Here is a 16441-nt window from a genome sequence, read left to right on the forward strand (position 1 = left end):
CAGGCACTCAGGGCTTAGGCCCAGGTGCTCAAATCCCTTCCCCCAGGCTGGGCTCAGGCGACCCTCCCTGCAACCTGGGGACCCAGTGTCTGTACCCTAGGACCTCAGCAGGCCAGGCGATGGAACCAGCAGATCCCCAGGGCTGACCTAGTGGGGTTGGGGGACACGGAAGAGGGTCGGAGAGAAAGAAGACAGAGGCGCGCAGGTTCCGTCCAGGAAGTCGGCTGATACACTTTAGTCACGGGCAACAGTGCGGGGCCACAGGGAGAATAAGAGATCGAGAGCTGGGGTTTGGCGTAAATCTTACAAAGTGTATAAAGAATCTGTGTTTCTCTACAATAACAAAAACCAAAGGCTACAAGAGCGGTTGTATATACAAAACACGGAGATATTGCTTCACTTGCAAACAGGTTCCTGACCAGATGGGGCGACAAGACGGGGGCGCTGCGTGCGGGGCGGGCGGGCGGGATCTTCTCCCCGCAGCCTGCAGCGGGTGAGGGCGGTGCGCGTGCGTCGCGGGCCGGGCCGCCGAGGGCCCCTAGAGTCCGCCGGGACCAGGACGCTGGCGCTCGGACGAGGGCTCCGCCCTTCCCGGCGTCGGGAGCGGGCGCTCGGGCGCTGAGCCGGGAGGGCCGTGGGGCGCAGGCGAGGAGGGACGTGCACGCGCGGGCCGTGGGCCGTCACAGGTTCTGGCAGCACTGCAGCTTGTTGGGTTTCTGTCCGTCGGTCGTGGGGGGCACGCTGATGTCCACCACGTTGTTGCCAGGGGACTCGTCATGGGCCGCGCGGTCGGCGATCTGCTTCTGTGACACGATGCGGTAGATTTCTGTGGCGGAGGAGCAGGAGTGAGTGGCTGCTTGAGTCCCACGCGGCCAGGCATGGGGCGCTCCGGCCTGGCCTGTGCAGCTGCAGGGACTCTTTTGAGGTACACAAGGAGCTATGGGGCCTGGGAGGCCCAGCCAGGACCTAGTCTTGATGCCCCCAGCCCCGGTGCTAGTCCGGGTTTACCAAGTGAGGCCCCGGCCCTCCCCGCGCTCACCTGTGAGGATGTTCTTGAAGGCTTCCTCTACGTTGGTGGAATCCAAGGCTGAGGTCTCAATGAAGGACAGGTTGTTCTTTTCTGCAACAGAGGCCACACCTGGGATCTGCCTCTCGCTCTCCCCAACCCCAGGCATGGAGGGCAAGTGCTGAGCCACAGGACCAAAGGTGCACTCCTTAGGCGGGAAGCGGGCACCGTGGCCACGTCCCCGGCACTACAGGGCCCACTTGCCTCCCGCTGCTTCTCTAGGCCCTCTGAGCGCCCAGCATGGACACTCCCTGCCACACACCCCTCACCTGCGAAGGCGCGGGCCTCGTCGGTGGGCACGGCCCGCAGGTGGCGCAGGTCGCTCTTGTTGCCCACCAGCATGATGACGATGTTGCTGTCTGCATGATCCCGTAGCTCTTTCAGCCAGCGCTCCACATTCTCATAGGTCAGATGCTTGGCAATGTCATAGACCAGCAGCGCGCCCACGGCCCCGCGGTAGTACCTGTGGGCCACAGTGCAGTATGAGGGGTCCTTCAGCCCCATACAAGCTGCGCTGGCCCACGATGCACAGAATCCCACCCGCCCAGGGGACAAGGACCTGGAGAGGTACTGCAGGATGGTGGACAGAAGAACTGAGTTTGGGGAACAGCTGGAGGCTGGGAGGGGCTCAGAGAGAAGCACCCTTTGTGGTGGTGTATGTTTTTTGCAGAAATGGGCATTGACCCCAGGGCCTTTGAACTGAGGTACATTGTTTCTTTGAATCAGGATCTCTCCCAGCACAAGTAAGGACCCAAGAGCTGGGGTGTAGCCTCAGCTGGGTGCTGTTGTGCCTGAGGGGTCCCACAACTCTGGAGGCCCCCTGGGGTGCTAGCAAGAGCGCCCCTCCAGGTACCACTGCCTGGTCTCAGGAGCACTCCCACCCAACTCCTACACATCCCAGCAGGCCCCGCACCCTGGCCTGACACGCACGCGGAGGTGATGGCGCGGTAGCGCTCCTGGCCAGCTGTGTCCCAGATCTGCGCCTTGATGGTCTTGCCATCCACCTGGATGCTGCGGGTGGCGAACTCCACGCCGATGGTGCTCTTACTCTCCAGGTTGAACTCGTTGCGGGTGAAGCGAGACAGCAGGTTGCTCTTGCCCACACCGGAATCCCCGATGAGCACCACTTGGGGTGGGAGGAAGGCCAGGCGAGACTGTGTGAGGCCCCACATGGCCCCCCATCCCCCACAGACACCCCGCTGACTCCGTGACAAACAGACACCATGACCTCTGTGCACCTGCAGGCACCATAGTGACTGGTGCAGATGCAGCCGGCGTGGATGGGACAGCACTGCTGCCTGGCTTTGGTCCTCCAAGAAGGGCTGTCCCAGCCGGAACAGAGGGACATGCCAGGCAACCCTGCAGACAGGGTGGCTTCAGATTGCCAACCCCGAGCAGGGGATAGGCAGCCAGAGCAAACTGTATAGCTGGGGGCCCGGGCAAGTCACCTAACCTCTGGGTCACCATTTCCACACATGGGGACAGGAAGGCAAGCATTGGCTGTGTATGGGGTCAGGACCCACCCAGCATATAGCACACAGATAGGGACATGGGTGAGCAGCTGTCATCATGATTGTTGTGGCTTTGTATGGAGCGTGGGAAGGGTCAAAGTCCCACAGCATTACTGCTTGTGACGGTCTGTGCTGGTGTTTGAAGCGACCGCCCACTCATGTTTCCACCGGCATTCAGCCCTGCAATGACCTTTCCATGAGGAACAGGAATGCACCCCCTGGATGCAATCCAGAAGGTGGTCTGATTTTGTTTTTAATGGTGCTGTGGATTGAACCCAGGAAACACTGAGCTACAGCCCCAGTTGTTTTGATATTTTTTAATTTTTACTTTTGAGGGTTACGGGTCTAGCTCAGGGGTAAGGTGCTTGCCTGGCATGGTTGAGGACCTAGCTTCGAGACCCAGTACCACAGAACACAACAAAAGAAACGAGCCAGCAGTGGGATGACTGTAGCCGTTTCTCCCCCACTCCTGGGAAGGCTACACCCTGGTTGCAGCGCAGCCTGGGCCTGCCCCAGGCCTGCTCTTCCCTCAAAGCCTGTTCTCCTCCTAGCCCCAAGAGGGCGACAGGGGACAGGGAAGGCAGGCCCTGTCCCGCCTGGGCCCTCCCAGGCTCCCATCTCCTCAGTGTGAAAGCTCAAGTCCCCTCACAGGACCCCAGGTGCTCCATACTGCCTGCCGCCGACCCCCTCTGCCCTCCTCTGGCCCAGTCCTCCCAGAACAGGACTGAACCGTGGCCTTTGCACAGAGCTGGGGATGCAGCCATTCTAGTTTTTGTTTTGAGACAGGGTCTTGTTTTGAGACAGGGTCTAAGCTGTCTGGGCTGGGCTGGAATTGGTGATGCTTCTGCCTCAGCATCTTGTTCCCTGCAGCATCCTCAGGCCCTGAGTGGCAGAGCTCAATGCACGGTGAGCCCCAAATGTCTGTCTAGTGAGCTAATTCTGCTACCTTTTTTTTTTTTTTTTTTTTTTTTTCAGAACCAGGGATTGAACTCAGACCCTTGTACTTGCCAGGGAAGCATTTATTCCACTGAGCCATCTCCCTGGCCCCCAGTGAGCTAATTCCACAGGGGCTGGCAGAGCTTCTTGGGGCCACTTTTTCTGACATCCACGCACACTTGGAAAATGCTGGATCAGTCAACATCCTTGGGCTACAGGTGGAGACAGCCAGACCGGGCAGCCCCCCAGAATCCAACCCAGAACCCCTCTAGGCTGCTGCTTTAGACCCAACAATAGTTAAGAGCAAAAGAAGTCAGCGTGCATAACAGTGTCCACCATGCGTCAGCTCACACGGGACTCACACAGTCCACTGTATAGACGAGGAAACTGAGGTTCCCATGGGGCACGAGCTCAGGGTGCACAGTGAGCAGGGACATGGAGCCCGTTGGTCAGTGCAGGCCTGCCTCCCCACCCAACTATGTCACCAAGCGTGACACAGCCAGGACTGGCTGCCTGGGAAGCAATCCAGGTAGAAAGTGAAAGCAGACCTTGTGGACAAAAGCCCAGTTCTATCCCTCCCAGCTTGCATCCTCCCTGCTGTTGTCCCCCCTGAGCCCCTAGCCTGTGGCCCAGGCCTCTTGGTTCTGCCTTATGGAGGGCACTGGGGCCCCAGTGACCCCTGCCAGGAATCTGGAGGCACACACTCCTCTCCAACACCCCCCACCTGGGTCATGCTGCAAACTCCAGCACACCCTGTTAGCCTCCTCAGTGAAGGCCTCTGCACTCTGCCCATATCACCTGGCTTGGCCCGTGAGACATTTGACAAGTCCAGCACCCCTCTAATGACTGTGGGCGCCAAGTTCAGAGAATGATGTGGAAAGATGGAACCTGATGTGGGCTGCAGCCACGGCCGAGGTCTCCCAACCAAGAACTGGGCCCAGGACCTGTGGGCCAGGCTGGGCTGACTGGGAACACCAGTGGCCACAGAGCCCAGCCAGGGCCAGGCAGCTTTGCCCTCGGTTTTCCTGTCCTTCAGAATGGAATGGGAAGCCGGAATGGCAGCACTTGGAGGCTGAGGAGGAGGGTTGCAGTGAGTTTGAGGCCAGCCTGGCTATATAATGAGTTCAAGGCCAGTCTGAGCTACACGGTAAGACCCCATCTCAAACAACAAAGAATAGAGTGGGGGGCTCAGGCCATGCTGGGCATCCCCCATGACCCCACTTTCTCCCCCGCCTTGCTTCACTTGTACGGTTTTGGAGTCCCAGCAGCCCTGAGCCATCCTGGCTGACAATCTCCACCTAACAGCCATGTTAGGCCTCAGCTTGTCCAGTTCTAGGGGCCACCACCATGGGACCCACAAAGAGCCTCAGCATTTTCACTGCACCAGACCCAGAGCGGCCAGGTCCCCAGCCCACTGCCACTAGAGGGATCAGAGGACCAGGGGAGGCAAGCAGCCCCTGCCCAGGTGAGCCACAGGAAGGCCAGTCGCCTCGGCGCTCCCTGGCACTGGGCACCTGATGGAGAGAAGTGACCGGCTGGCCAGTGGCTGGGTGGGCCTATGCCAGGCTGGGCATGACAACAGCATTGTCAGGAGCACAAGCCATCTGCTGTCTTGGGGAAATAAAGGGCCCTTGAGGACACAGCCTCCGGCATTTGCAGAGAAGCCAGTCGGTTGCTTCAATAGCCGGGAAGTAGGCACCCTGGGCAGACCATTTGGCTCACAGAGAAGGCAGGCCCAGGTGGCAAAAACAGCACTGGAACTTCTCAGAGGAGGCATGAATGCTCTGTGAAGGGGGTTGTGCTGTAGGAAGGCTCCGCTCTTCTCTGGACATGGGCATCTGGAGCCGGGGTACCTGCAGGGTCCCAGATGCTATGTTTGGGTCCCTAAGCAGCAGGCCTGGGGAGGGCTTGTCCAGGCGGGAGGGCACAGAGCTCTGGCCCATTCCTTGGAGAGCAGCACTTCTCTCTCCTCCTCGGGCAGTGTGGACACGACCCAAAGGGCACTGCAGCCGCTTCCCATTCGAGCCAAGCCCTTGAGGGCCAGGTGGGCACTGACTGGCGAGGAGCTCTGGGAGAGCCTCAGCGGTCCCTGGGGACACAAGCGCTCCCACTGTGGGCCCTATAGCCCAATAGCCATCAGAGGAAAAGTCGGGATAACCTGGGGACCAATCAGCAGGCTGAGAAGATGGCCCCTGGTCGGCAGGATACATGTGAGGATCTATAATTAGGTGCAATAAACAGCTCCACTCTTGGGAGAAGAGGAATGTTTGAGGAGGAAAACAAGAGCACGTGGCGGGCCACTCTCGGGACCCACTGGCCTTGGCTACTGAGGTCAAGGGAGCTGGTGTGTGATGTGGCTGCCAAAAGAAGCGAGGGGGCAGGACAGGCAGCCAGGCCCCAGGCACCAGCTGTGGTCCCTCCATGCCAGGGGCTCAGATGGGGAGGATGACCGAAGCCCAGGGCAGGGCACAGGATACGGGGCTCCTAGGGGGCTCCCCACAGGTGGCAGGGCCAGAGAGCCACACAGTGCTGAGCTGGTGCTTGTCAACACTGCCAGTGCCATTGTGCGGTGGAAGCCATTCTGGGCCCAGGCCATTGCCCTGGCTGGAGAAGGATGAACATACTATGGGGCTCTGGGCCAGGGCCAGTGGTGCAGAGCTGTCATCCCAGCATTCGGGAGGCTGAGGCAGGAGGATCGCTGCAAGTTTGAGTCCAGCAGGCCTAGGGAGGGCTTTGTCCAGGCGGGAGGGCACAGAGCTCTGGCCCATTTCTTGGAGACCAGCACTTCTCTCCTCCTCCTCAGGCAGTGTGGACCTGACCCAAAGGGCACTGCAGCCACTTCCCACACGAATCAGGGCCACACAGTAAGTTCCAGGCCAGCCTGAACTATATAGTGAGACCCTGTCTCAAAAATCAAAACATAAGGAAGGCATTGACCAGTGGGGCACATTCACTTTTCTGGATATACGCCCCTCCATTAGAGCAAGTAATGTGGCAGAGTTGCCCTGCCTGCCCACTGGGGCCCTCCCTCCCTTCATTTTTAACTTTCCAGAGTCAGAGAGCCCTTTCTCTTCCTACTCAGTGGACTGGAAATCTGAGTGGACCTTCAGACACACACTGGAAGAGAACAGAGGTGGGCCCTGAATGACAGGTAAGTGGTGAAGCAGTGACCTGCGACAATCACCTTAAGAAGCGCTGGCCCTGTGGGTCACATGTTTGCTCCCAAGCAGCCGGTGAAGGTCAGCAGAGCAGCTAGCGAGCCCTGCAAAGGAGGCCTGCGGTGTGTTTCCAGGAAGCAGGCTCCGAGGCGAGTCCTGGGAACCACATTCTGCTCTGCTGCCCCTGACCTAGTAACTGTACTTCTGGGAATGTGCATCAGGAAAGTAACACAAAGGGCACAGAGAAGACACAGCGAAAGCTCGGAGTGGTTATTTATAACAGCAGAAGGCTGAGAATAATAAGGAGGGGATGACCACAGAAACTGGAATGTGAGAAGGGGGAAAGGTTCCATACGCTGGCAGTGCCACACGCCAGGCCCTGCCAGGACACGGAAACAGCTACCTCAGTGGGGCTGTGAGGCCGGGCACCTGCTACAGCAGGACGGTGTCGGAGCCCCCTGTCCCCAGAGGACCGGGCCAAGGCCTCCGTGGGGCTGAGACACAGAAGCCAAGAAGCTGGGATGCCTGAGCATGTATGGACCCCTGGAGCGAGCCTCACCAGGCCATGGGTGCCAGACATGTCTGAGCCACATGCATGTCACTCGAGCCTCTGGTCCCTCAGGTGAGGGTCACAGTCCAGCAGGATGGCCGGGGCCTGAGCGGGCAGGAACCATGAGCTGAAGAAGGAAGTGTGGGGGCTGGGGAGATAGCTCAGTACAATAAGCGCTTGCCTGGCAAGCTCAAGGTCCTGAGTTCAATCCCCGGTTCTCACCCCCCCCCAAAAAAAAAAAGAAAAGAAGGAAGTGTGATGAATCCAAGACCCAGTTCCAGGACGTGAACCCCCCCAACTCGCTTCCTCAGTGGTAAAGCCCAGCGCTGGCCAGTGTTCAATGCTATCCTGTGAACATTTCCCAGTCTGTACCACAGAGAGGCTGAATATAAAGTGCTTGGAAAAGTGCAGGTTCTGGGTCAGGGCTACGAAGAGTGAACACACCAACTGGTGCTGCATGCACAGGCACCGCTTCACCTAATCCCGGATCAGCAAGCACTACAATCTGAAGTTGCCCAGGAACACACATTCGCGGTCCTGTCCCCATTGTCCGCCCCGCCCCCAGAGGGCCCGCCCCACATGCCCCTCCAATCAGGACTGCCCACTACCGTCCGGGCCCAACCCACCTCTTGCCCCGCCCATAGCAACTAGGCCCCTCCCCTAAAGGCCCCGCCCCCATCCCGAGTCGAGCTTTCAGCCCAGCCCGCCAAATCCTGGCACGGTCCCGCCCCATCCGCAGGCCCCTCCTCTAACGGCCTCTCCCACAGCCACGGGCCCCACCCCCTCTGGGTCCCGGCCCCGCCTCGGCGCATCCCGGGTCTTGAGGCTTCTCTGGGCCGCCTGCTTTTCACAGCCCCGTGCTCTGAGCGAACTGACAGTGCCTGGCCTGTCCCCGCCGTCGAGCTGCCCGATCCGGCGGGCCTAAGCCACAGGCAGGCTCCAGCTTGGGCCTAGCGGCCCAGAGCATGACCTCCGCCTGCCTGTCCATCGCCTCGCCGCCGTGCCCATCCCCGTCCATGCCCTACTGGGCGCACCTTTGAATAGGTAGTCATACTCGTCGTCCCGGGTCCCCATTGTCCTGGCGCTTCCGGCGGGATCGGCGACTCCGCAGCCCCACCACAAACACCCGACGGGGGCGGAGCCGGCGCTTCGCAGAACGGCGCTCTGTTACCCAATCAGCAGCAGAAGGAGTACCAACCGGCACTCAATCCAACCAATCAGAGGCACAAATAGAGCTCCGGGGGTGGGTGTCTCCTGGGATCCGCCCTCCTCGCCCTCGGTCTCCTGGAGAAAGGCGGAAGGAATGCGGACCTTTCTGAACTGACAGCCACCATAACCTATCAGAGGCATATTTAGGAAGGTGGGGCGGAAGACTGGAAGAATGAAGCAGATTGACGGAATATGCAGCCAATAAGAGACTTGATTCTGTCCCTCGCCTACTACCAGAGGACCTGTCCAAAAGGGAAAAGGGGCTGCGTCCAGGTGATGTTACACTGATTAACGTCCCGATGATGTCATAGGTCGTTCTGCGCCGCTCTGGCCTCGCCCCCCCAGCCCCAAAATGATCATTTCCGGAGGCCTCTTCTCGGGAAGGACTGGCTGTGTTCTCTGTTGCAGTTTGTATCAGTATTCTGAGTTACTGTTTTATGCCTCTATTTATGCTAGCAGGGACAAAACCCACCTGAGTGAACACATACTGACTCAACAGTCCACATTTTAACAAATATTCGGGGATTGCTGGTGTAGCAAGTGGTTAAACGCTTGCTTAGCGTGTAAGGCCCTGGATTTCATCCCTAGCGTGGCAAAAAAAAAAAAAAAAGAAAAGAAAGATAACAGCTCAAAATAACTGCTCTCCAATAGGTTTTGTAGCTTCTGACATTAAAGCAGGTACTTATTTTATATATTTAAATGGGCCGCAGCTAAACAAATTAACCTATCTGTCCCTTCCAATGGCTATCCTTGAGTATGTAAAATCAGCACTCGTGGCAAATTTTCAGTATGCCTTGCAATGTCTCTAACTACAAAGCAGCATCGCTTTCTTGATCCAGTGATCAGTTTAATTCCTGGCTCATCAACAGAGTAACGGTTTGAGGAAGGCAGGGATGGTCTCTCTTGGCCATGGCTGTGTACCCCGGCTCAACACTTCCGTGGCATCCCTGATCCAGCCTCATAGAGCTGGTGGTCTGAGGACAGGTGAGTCAGTCAAGAAGCAAGAGGTCGGGGTGAGGGAGATGGCTCAGTAGAATAAGTGTTTGCCTGGCAAGCGCAAGGGCCTCAGTTCAATCCCCAGTTTTGCAAAAAAAAAAAAAGCAGCAAGGGGTCAACCATAAATAAAGCCCCCTGGAGGAAGAAGCTTCTCACTGAGTCCTGTAACAAGAGTGGTCTACAGTCAGGCAGGGGGGGGGGGGGGGGGGGGTGGGGTGGTTGGTAAAACAAATTCCTTGGGAACAGCAAGAATTACAGTTGATTTTGCCCGCGGCTCTGTAGGTTGGGAAATGCAAGAGCATGAGTTCTGGCCAGAGCCTTTTCGCTTCATGATACCAGGTGGCAGGGAGCATCACAGCCGATCACCTTCTGCTCTTCTTGTCCTTGATACTTAAGATAGAACTCACAGCCTTTGCACTGAGCTACATGCCCAGCGCTTCTTTTTCATTTTGTATTTTGAGCCATGGTCTTCCCTGGTCTGAAATCCCATCTGTAGTCTTTCTACGGCCTCAGCCTTCCACCTTCCAGAGTGCTGAGTACCACCCTGCACCACCGTGCTTGGAGACCATGCTCAGACCATTACCGGGCGGAGGAAATGAGGGGAAGAGTATTCAGGCTGAGAAAGTAGCAAGTGAGAGAAGGCTTCAAAGAGTCTGCCTGGCCAGGACACTGTAAGGGCTGCCAGGGAGGGGCTCAGCAGGCTGAGTTTAGGAACACCCTAAGACCTCGGGCTGCCCAGCAAGGACCTCTGCCAGCAAACTCCTGGGCAGTGGCCTTGAAGCCTTGGATATTCCCATCTTTATCCCCTCCTCACCCCTGATAACCATCCCCCTTCCTGCCTACTTTATAGCCAGGAGTCTCTATGCATTCCAGCCTGGCCTGGAGCTCACTGTGTAGCCCAGGCTGGCCTCAGACTTGCAGCCATCCTGCTTTCGCCTCTCAAGTGTGGAACTGCAGGCACCCACCACCATCCCCGGTTTTCCTCATCGTTCCTGTGGAAGGCCATCCTTAAAAAAACTGACCCAGGGCCCAGGAGTGTAACTAAATCATAATGTGAGGCCAGAAGCTCTGGTTCAGACCCCAGGATCCCACATCCCATCTCCACCCAAAAAGGGAAAAAACCCTCAAAATTCTCTTCACCATGAATTTGCTCCTGTCTCAGTTGATGCCCACCTCACTCCACCACGGCTCACACTAATAACAATGCAGTCACAGGCACACACACGTGCTTTGGCCAACAGTGGACCACACCCAGCCCAGGACGGTGGTTCCATAAATGTATGATGGAGCTTCAGGGCACCATGGCAGGTGACTGACGGATCATCCCTTGAGCCTGGGAGTTTGAGGCCAGCTTGGGAAACACAGTGAGAGCCCAGGTAATTGGAAAAGAGACTATCTTGCCAGGCATATTGGCCCATTCCTGTAATCCCAGCACTTGGGAGGCTGAGGCAGGATGATCCCTGCAAGGATAAGGCCAGCCTGAACCTCATAGGAAGACCTTGTCTCAAAAGAACAAACCATGAAAAATAATAATGAGATCTAGCAAGATAGCTAACGGACTAAGCACCTACTTCGGCAAGCGCAGACCAGGGTTCAATCCCTGGTCCCGCATGCTGCCCCGGCCCTGCTCCGGGGTCACACTGAGCCAGCAGCGACCGAGTCTGGGCCTGGTGGGTCACACTTGTAATCCCAGCTCAGGAGAGACTGAAGACAGGAAGGATCACTACTAGTCTGATCTGTGTAGTGAGACCCTGTACTAAATACATTTTTAAAAAAAAGAAAAGAAAAACCCAGTGCAAGGCCCTTCATATGGAGATGAGCCATTTGGCACTGTGTTATGCACTTCCTGTGTGGTACCTTTATCGTCATTTTAGAGCATATTCCGGCCAGGGCAGGCAGAAACACTGAAAAATCCAGAAACACCCAGGATTGGGACGCGGAATTATTTTGCATCAACAGGCACTGACTGGGATCATTCCTGTAATATCAGGCCCTCAATGATGGTGGGCTAGCATTTGTATAGGGTCCCTATACAAATGGGGGGTTACAGAAAGTCCTCGGCTATCTTTCATTGGTTCTCTTTTGGCTGTGCAGTTCAGGCTGGCCTTGAGCTCGCTTGTAGCCCAGGCTGGTCTTGAGCTCACAACGTTCCTCATGCCTCAGCCTCCCAAGTGCTGGGGTTACAGGTGATTTGATTGATTCTTACAATATGAGTCACAGTGGCCAGCTATGCCTCATGAGTCACACGAGCCATTTCTGAGAAACAAAAGTAACAGGAACTGTTACATGAGCAACTAACAGAAATTGAAGTATATTGACTAGGGGTTTTATTTTCTGCTACATTCTTTTTTTTTTTTTTTTTTTTTTTTTTTTGAGAGAGAGAGAGAGAGAGAGAGAGTGGTGTGTGTGTGTGTGTGTGTGTGGCCAGCTCAGCCCACCAGGGGGCGCGGCTGACTGGCATGTGGTGCTGGGGGATTGAACCGCGGTCCCTGATGCCTTGCCAAGCTTGTTCTAAGTAGGTGCTTTAGACCACTGAGCCATCTCTCCAGCCCCCTTCTGCTACATTCTTACAAAGCACAAGTTTAGCTGGGTGTGGTGGTGCACACCTGTCATTCTAACTTGGAAGGCTGAGGCAGGACTGCTGCAAGACTGAGGCCAGGGTGGGCTGCCTAGTGAGAGTAGTTCCTAAAAAACAAAAACCCACACCTCCCCACAAAAGAAGCTTATTATAGTGCCTGCTTAGGCAGACGCAGGGGCTGGAAGTCTGATCCCCTGGCCTGCGGTTCCAGCCCTGCTCCCAGGGCATGCTGAGCTGGTGATTGAGACTGGGCATGGCGGTGCATGCCTGTAATCCCAGCTCTTGGGAGACTGGTCACTGGAGGATCACTACGAGTCTGATCTATATAGTGAGACCCTGTACACCCTGTATACCTTGTCCTAAATACAAAAAAAAAAAAAAAAAAAAAAAAAAAAAAAAGCTTATTATAAGGAGTCTACTGTGTTTTCTCCAGAAGTAGCTTCAACAATTTCAAGCTGTCTCAGTGTTTTGGTGTGGTGGTCACACCTTTGATCCCAGCACCTTGGAAGGCAGAGGCAGGAGGATCACAAGTTCAAGCCTAGCCCGGGCAACCTAGAAAATTAGTGAAGCCTGGTCTCAAAATAAAAAGATAAGAGAAGGGAAGCGGCCAGGGTTCAATCACCCAGTATGCCATGCTGGCCCTGCTCCCGGCAGCACATTGAGCTGGGGATTGAGACTGGGTGTGGTGGTACATGCCTGTAATCCCAGTGTTTAGGAGGCTGAAAACAAGAGAATCACTACAAGTCTGATCTATGTAGTGAGGCCCTGTAGACCCTATGCTAAATTAAAAAAAAAAAAAAAAAAGATAAAAAGGGCTGGGTTGTAATGTATCTGTGTGGGTTCAGTCCCCAGTACTGAAGATTGATAGATGATAGATTTTATTATTTATTAATGTATGTGGTACAGGATCTCACTACACAGCTTGGATTCTCAAAGAGATGCTCCTGTTTTCAGCCTTCCCAGCACTGGGATTACAGGCATGCGCCACCAGCCCCATCTCAGTGGCCGGCTCAGCATGTGCTGCCAGGGATCGAATCCTGGGCCCTATGCTTGCCTCAGCAGGCGCTTAGCATGCTGAGCTATCTCGCCAGCCCTGACAGATTTTAAAAAGAAGTTGAATTCCCTGGCTGACTTAGCCAGAGTCCCAGAGAAGCTCATGGGATGGGAAAATGACAGTGGTTTCCTTTAGCTCCAAGAGCCCCCTTCCTCCCTGGGGACCTTTGGCATCAGGTTTGGAGGAGACTCTGGGCTCAGCATACAAGCAGATGTTGTTTCCCCAAATACATGTCCTCAAGACTTGGCTTCTTGGTTACTTTACTCTTGTTACTGAGGCAAAAACAAAAACAAAAAACAAAACAAAAACCGTCACTCAGAATTAAGGAAGGAAAATATTATTTGGCTCCCAGTTTGTGGAGCTTTCAGTCCATACTCAACTGGCTCCCAGGCAGGGTGACACATGGCAGAGGGCAGCAGTTCATGGCGGCGGAAAACAGCAAAAGCAGCAAGAGCAAAAAGGGAGGAGCCGCAGGAGCAGGCCGCCCTCCCTCCGTCCCTCTCTCCCCAGCACTGTACGCGGGCTCCCTGCCCCCAGCCAGCTGCAGCGCTAAACCATAATTCCAGCCTTGGACCGTGAATCAGGCACAAACTCTAGAAGCCGCCCCATGACTGTGGGAGGCTTCGGGGGACTCTAGACACAGCAGTGACACTTGGTGTCTGATACAAGGCACTTCTCAAAGTGTGGGAAGTTGGTCCTTAGTGATAGAGGTGATCATTCATATTTTAATCTTAATTTGATTTTTGTCGTTTTGACACGGGATCTCGCTATGCAGCTCGGGCTGTTCTCAAACGCCCAACGATCCTCCTGCCTCAGCCTCCTGAGTGCTGGGATTACAGGTGTGCGCCACCACACCTGGCTGTTGTTTCTATTTTTAAAAATGTATTTTTTTTAAGGAGAGGTGATTGTTTTTAATATTTCCCCTTTCTGTTCCTTTGATGCTAGGATGAAACCCAGGGGACACTGGGCCAGGGCTCCACCCTTGAGCTGTATCCCAACCGCTTCTCAGGCTGCTGCGTTGAGCTATGTCCCCTGCCCCTTTGCTTTATTCTTTCTTTCTTTCTTTTCTTTTCTTTTTTTTTTTTTTTAAAGAAAATTTATTTGGAAAATTTATTTGGAAACAGTGCTTGTGAGGCTGCAGAAGCAGTACCCCTTGGGGTGCAGACAACAAGAGTACAGGGCCCTGTGTCCTGGGCACTCCCTTCCTGCTGGGGGCCTCCTGCGGCTCCCTGCTCAAGCTGTGTCCTGTCTGCAGAGCAACACCCCCTTCGGGGCTCCCCTTAATCCCCCTGCCTTGGGTGACTCTTCTCTCCACCTCTGCTCATCTTCATTCTCTCTAGGAATCCTGTCCAACTCAGAGGGACCTCTGTGCCTCTGCCACTATCTGAGTGGTGTCCTGGCATCTCAAGTCCTTGTATTCTTCTCTCCTCCACGTCCTTTGGCTCTTCATCATTGTCATCGTGTGACTTCTCGCTGCCGCCCCTGCCGGGCTCCCTGAGGGCCTGGCTCTCAGGCAGGTACAGGGGACCCACATTTCCTGTTTCCATCTCCACTGCTGACTTTCTTGCTTTTTTCCTTTTTTTTTTTTTTTTTTTTGTGGAATCGAGGATTGAACTCAGGCCCTTGCGCTTGCCAGGGAAGCACTTATTCCACTGAGCCATCTCCCCGGCCCCTTCCTTTTGGTTTTTCTATGTTTGGTTCTTCTTCCTTTTCTAGTTTCTTAAGAAGCTTAATCCCAATTTCTGTTTCAAGGGTTGTCTTTTGTTTATTTGCCTCTTTCCTCTTACATTTTTCTTCTCTTCTTTTTCTTTTTTCCTCCTCCTGCAAACATTTCTTTCTTTTTTTTTTTTTTTTTCTTTTGCACAGCGCTTATTCTACTGAGCTATATAAAATCCTGACCCCTTTCAATTCACGTGAACAGGCCTGCTCTCAAATTTTTACTTTGGGTCTACAGGGTGCGCAGGGTCTCACTACTAGTGTTATAACATGCAATTGATTCCAATTTTGTAACTCTGTATGTTTCCACTGTAACTTTATTAACAAGGACTATTTGGTACAAGCTGACAACTTAAACTCCATCTTGTAACAAGCTTTGTGACTTCCGTTTTGTAAAACCTTGATTTGTTTTGTAACCGCCCCCCCCCATGCCTTCCCTGAAGAATGTGACTGTTTGTGCAAGTAAGAAAATGTTCCTCAACATTCTGCAGAATGAGTTAAACTGTCCTTCCTACGAGAACAAACAGAATGCCTGAAAGTGGGTAAAATGGTCATCAGATGTCCTTCTAAGTACCGAGACAAAAACAATGCCTAAGCCAAGTAAAACATGTTCCTGTAGGGTTTACAAAATGTGACCTCGTCTATGGGAACAAAAAGTTAACCCTCAGTCATAACTGACTCAAAATAAGCTTTGTAAAATCCTCCCTCCTCCCCCTACTCTTGTGGTTTTTCCCTTTAAAAACTAGACTAAAGGTGCACCTACTTGGAGAGGAGAGTATGTGCCACCGCTGAGCTCAGCTAAATAAAGCACTTTCTTGCTTTATGAGTCCAGTTTTTGATTTTTGGGTTACAACACTAGATTGGACACGTAGTGATCTGCCTGTTTAGAGGCTCCCAAGAGCTGGATTGCAGGTGCGTGCCACCACGCCCAGCCCAGCGTCAGTTGCCAGTCTTAGGGTGCCCTGGGGATCGAACTCTGGCCCCTGCGCCTGTGTGCAGGTGCTTTAATCTGCTGAGGTATTTGGCCAGCCCTGAGCATTTCTTTTCTAACATCCTCTTCCTTCATTCTTCTCACTCCTCCTCTCGAATTCTCTGCTTTTCTAATTTTCTGTTTTTATTTTTTTTTCATTTTAATATTTATTTATTTATTTATTTTACAAAATCTCAAAACAAGATTTTAGGAGAGTAATAATGGTTAGTACATTGTGTATTGTTACTGCTAAAGTAGTTTCTCATATTACAAGATATAGGCAAGAAATAATAAATAAACAACATAGGTACAAACCTCTGGGTTTTTTTTTAAAGTCAACAGAAAGTGGAAATATACTTTTTTTTTTTTCAAATTTTTATTTATTTATATGTGTGTGGCCAGCTCAGCCCACCAGGGGGTGGGGCTGGCTGGCATGTGGTGCTGGGGGATTGAACCGAGGTCCCTGTGTTCTGCTAAGCCTGTTCTAAGTAGGTGCTTTAGACCACTGAGCCATCTCACCAGCCCTATACTTTTTAAAGTTTCTAATACTAGGAGAAGATATCATACAATGTCTTTTAAATAAATTGTAAGTCAAAGATACAGTATAAATTTTAGAACAAAAATTAAGATTAAGCAATATTCAGAAAATTAAATGTTTCCAAACAATTGAACTCAGAAAAAGTTTTCATGATAGCAA

At 53.6% G+C, this 16441-nt stretch overlaps 1 protein-coding gene across 1 annotated transcript; it reads right to left on the minus strand.

The window, feature by feature from the left end:
- Positions 1-211: 211 nt before the first annotated feature.
- On the minus strand, positions 212-8369 carry Rab11b (RAB11B, member RAS oncogene family). The gene is made up of 5 exons (XM_004644875.2): positions 8256-8369; positions 1997-2192; positions 1336-1529; positions 1040-1120; positions 212-826 (listed from the first exon to the last, which is right to left on the minus strand). The coding sequence occupies exons 1-5, from the start codon at positions 8293-8295 to the stop codon at positions 681-683; spliced, it is 657 nt and encodes a 218-aa protein (XP_004644932.1). The 5' UTR covers positions 8296-8369; the 3' UTR covers positions 212-680.
- Between the last annotated feature and the right edge of the window lie 8072 nt (positions 8370-16441).

The sequence above is a fragment of the Octodon degus genome, unplaced genomic scaffold (genome assembly GCF_000260255.1).
Source record: "Octodon degus isolate 3935 unplaced genomic scaffold, OctDeg1.0 scaffold00214, whole genome shotgun sequence".
Lineage (NCBI taxonomy): Eukaryota > Metazoa > Chordata > Mammalia > Rodentia > Octodontidae > Octodon > Octodon degus.